Source organism: Aquarana catesbeiana, linkage group LG06 (assembly GCF_042186555.1).
Source record: "Aquarana catesbeiana isolate 2022-GZ linkage group LG06, ASM4218655v1, whole genome shotgun sequence".
Taxonomy (NCBI): domain Eukaryota; kingdom Metazoa; phylum Chordata; class Amphibia; order Anura; family Ranidae; genus Aquarana; species Aquarana catesbeiana.
The window spans coordinates 76,567,257-76,571,026 of record NC_133329.1 but is presented as its reverse complement, the minus strand read 5'-3'; the positions used below and the strand labels follow the sequence as shown (position 1 = coordinate 76,571,026).

Sequence of the window (3,770 nt, the reverse complement as noted above, 5' to 3'; positions counted from 1 at the left end):
CTACACACTTTCAATTTGTATGCCATCAGGCAGGCCTTTACGCTACATCATTAAAGTTAAATCTAAAGGAACAAACAATATACCAACAATAACATCCACATTAGAATAAAAAAAAGCATTAGTGTCAACTTAAGCACTTTGGTAAATAGCATAGTAGTAGGACACAGTAGAAGTTTCAAAAATATACAGTACACAAGAGGCACATCATTTTCCCCAAGAACCCATTATAGACATCAATATAAATGTATTTGTTCCTAATACTGAGCAGGGAAAAGCAATCTTATAACTTACTAATGTCAGACACGTGGCATAGAGGACCATCTCTGGTGGGGTGAGCGGATAATCCAACTTTGGGGAGCCCAGAGGTGACACATTGTTACAATATGATTCTGATAGCGTTGTTTATGATACGCAGGCCCCAGAGCAACCTAAATGTTATTCATTTAGGGGTTACGTCTACTTTTTGTCCGTATCTGTGTTTAATTTATAACTCTGATGGAGGTGTTTGAAAACACATGGAAAGCAGCATAGAGGGGTTCCTTGAAGGTGTTGGTGAAGGTGTGGAGGAGTCTGATGGGGTTACACAGCTCATAGAAGGATAGACGCCTTCCATTGTAATCCAAGTAGATCCCAACTGTCTTTATAGGAGAGTTGGAGTCTAGTCTTATTACAGAGTTCTTGTGCGTGGCAATAAGACCAGTTCTTTGAGTCAGACCCCAAGATTTGTCATTATAACCTATGTAAGATTCAGCTCCCTCTGTCTTCCTCTCCATGCTGTGACTGGTCACTCCAATGAGCCATTCTTTCGCTGCACTCACATCCACCTCCCAATAGTGTCTCCCAGATGAGAAGCTGCGTGTGCTTAATACCTGTTGGCATGTAAACCTCTCCTTGGCATCTGGTCTGCTCTCTGGTTCATTGCTGCCAGAAGCTGATTGAAGATCTTTTGATATAATAATATAATTACTGGCTGTTTTTATATCCAGTAAGATATTTGATTTCTTCATCTCAAAGAAGCGTCTTTTTTTCTTCATTTCCATCATACTGTCAGCAAAGTCGAGGAGTCCTCTATGTAGTGTCTGTAAAATCAAAACATTATCGAAACATCCATTAATGTGTAGATCACTGACTAGGTCATCATGAATGATGTTATCACAGATAAGTTCTTTCTTTAAAAGAGTTAATGGATCTTTGCTTTTATGTAAGTCCAAATTTTCATTTATCTTCTTGGACAGATTATCCTTTTGTATCTCCAACTGACGGATCAGATCAGAGACCGACTTGGAGATCTGCTCCTCCTGTCTGGAGACCTCAGTCAGGACCCTCTTCTCTACATCATCCAGATGTTTCCTGATGTCTATAAACAGTTCTCCAATGCCCTTTGTGAAATCAGCTGCTTGTCCTTTCACTACTGTCCTGTAATTTTCCAGTTTTTGGATTTTAACCTCAGTCCCCTGTTTCTCAAGATTCAGTTTCTCCATAGCATCGCTAAATTTCTTCTCAGAGGCCTTATCCAGTACTTCCACCCGGTGTCCTCTATGTTCTCCAGCCACCCAGCAGGACATACAGATACAGGCATTGTCCTCAGTGCAGTAATATTTTAGAATTTCTTGGTGTGTGGGGCATTTTCTGTCTTCAAATGAAGCCATAGGTTCAATTAAAAGGTGATGCACTGCCTTGCTGTGGCTGCTTAAGTGCTTTTCGCAATATGAGGCCTCACAGTGTAGACATGTTTTAGAAGCTGGTACAGGGGGATCACAGTACGTGCAAGAGACCTCTTTTTTCTCCTGGTGAGCAGATCTGAATTGGTCCATGGTGTTACAAAGCTTTCCGTTGATCTCCAGCAGAGGGTGCTCTGTATACTGCTCCTTGCACTCGGGACAGGAATAATCTTCAGATCCCTCTTTGGTATCCAGCACCGTCACTAAACAATCCCGGCAGAAGTTGTGTCCACATTTCAGCGATATGGGCTCCTTATAGAGGTCCAGGCAGGTGGAGCACTTCAGCTCATCTCTCAGGTCAGCAGATGCCATTGTGGTGATGAAAATGAACTCAGAACATCAGTCTTATACACTGAAGGTGAAAGAGTTCCTGTGAATGCTTTGTTATGTAAAGTGGGATCCACCCTACTCACTTAGCACTATGTCTGCCCAAAGTAGATTGATCCATCTATGGGCCGGCTGATTGTACCAAGTCGATCCATCGACTAACTTGGGTACAACCAACATGTTGGATTTTTAGCAAGTGATTATTGATGATGTCTAACCGCTAGCAGTCATTGATCTGGCTCCCCGCGTCATCCCACTACCCCCCTTGCCGGGATAACACAACAGCTCCACCGGAGGCATCTCCCCCCCCCCATCAACACCGACTGTGTTGACGGGGGACTGAGTGATTTTTTTTTCTGGCAATCTGCAGTTGCAGAAAAAAAAACATAACCTTTGGCCTGCCTAACTGTGCTACACTGTTTGTACATTAGAGCAGCGGTCCCCAACCTTTATGGCACCAGTGACCGGCTACGTGGAAGAAAATTGGTGCCAAGGACCGAGGGGGGGGGGTCACGTGGGGGGTAAACCATTTTTTGTGGTCAATGGCTGGTGTTCTGGTGTTAGTGCTTCAATCATCACAGCACCATACTTGATATGGTGTCAGGGTGAGTGGTAGCACTGGTCCATTTAGCAGTGGTGGGTTCCAAATGAAGGCAGAAGAGTGTTGATGTGGGGCGGGCGGTGAGAGATGATGTCATCTCTCTGCTCCCTGCCGCACCTCGGACATTAAGGCTGTCAGAACACTGGCTGTGAGGGCGGAAGAGCAGTGATGCGGGGGCTGTGAAAGATGATGTAATCTCTGCTTGCCCGCCCGTTCGCTTCTTCCATCCACCCAGCTCTCATATCTCGTGCCGCCTGCCCGGCCCTCTTATGCCGGCCGTCCAGCTCTTTCATGCCGCCCGCCCACCCAGGTGTCTCATGCCGGCCCCCCGCACCCACGGCCCAGCTACAGAAGTGTAGCGGCCCGGTGGTTGACGACCCCTGCATTAGAGGACCTTTTTGATATTCTTATTCGAAGCGTCACCATTTTATCCAAATGGTTACAGGCATAGAAGTACGCAGCCATCTACGTGGCAATTTTTTTATATTTTTTTTCTACTTTTTTTAGGCCTCATGCACTCGGTTTAAAAAAAAACATCAATTTTACAGGCGACAACATAGTTTTTTTTATGCTTTGAGGCTGGGTTCACATTGGTGTGAACAAAGACATTGCATGTGATTCGCACCGCATTGCTGTGAAGATCACATGCAATGTCTGTGCGATGCAAATTCAGTCATACCAAATGTATGGCTGAATTTGCATCGTGTTCGGACCAAAATGGAACAGGACCCTTTTTTGGTTTGTACTGGAATCAGACGATCCAATTCCTGTACCATTTCACAGTTCGCACTGCGATCTGTGAACTGATCTGGGGGTGTTGTACACTTTACATTGACACCTACAGCGGTTCGCAGATGTCAGTGTGAACCGTCTACGATTCAGGTGCGATGCGGGAACCCGCGCAGGATTCACAGGGTTTCCTGCATCGCACCAGTGTGAACCCAGCCTTAAACTCAGTTCAGTGTCATACTATGTGACCATGCACATTGGGCATTTAGATACGTATTTTAGGAGCGGCATTTAGAGGCATTAAAAAATTCCCCAACGCTGCATTTGAAGAAGAAATTGTGAGCATAATTAACACATGAATGCGCATAAAGGCACCTGAACATGTATAATGG

At 45.0% G+C, this 3,770-nt stretch overlaps 1 protein-coding gene across 1 annotated transcript; it reads right to left on the bottom strand.

Annotated features, from left to right (window-relative positions):
- Positions 1–455: 455 nt before the first annotated feature.
- Positions 456–2,033, bottom strand: LOC141147635 (E3 ubiquitin/ISG15 ligase TRIM25-like). Its single transcript, XM_073634864.1, has one exon. It carries the CDS (start codon positions 2,031–2,033, stop codon positions 480–482), a length of 1,554 nt encoding a protein of 517 aa, XP_073490965.1. The 3' UTR covers positions 456–479.
- Between the last annotated feature and the right edge of the window lie 1,737 nt (positions 2,034–3,770).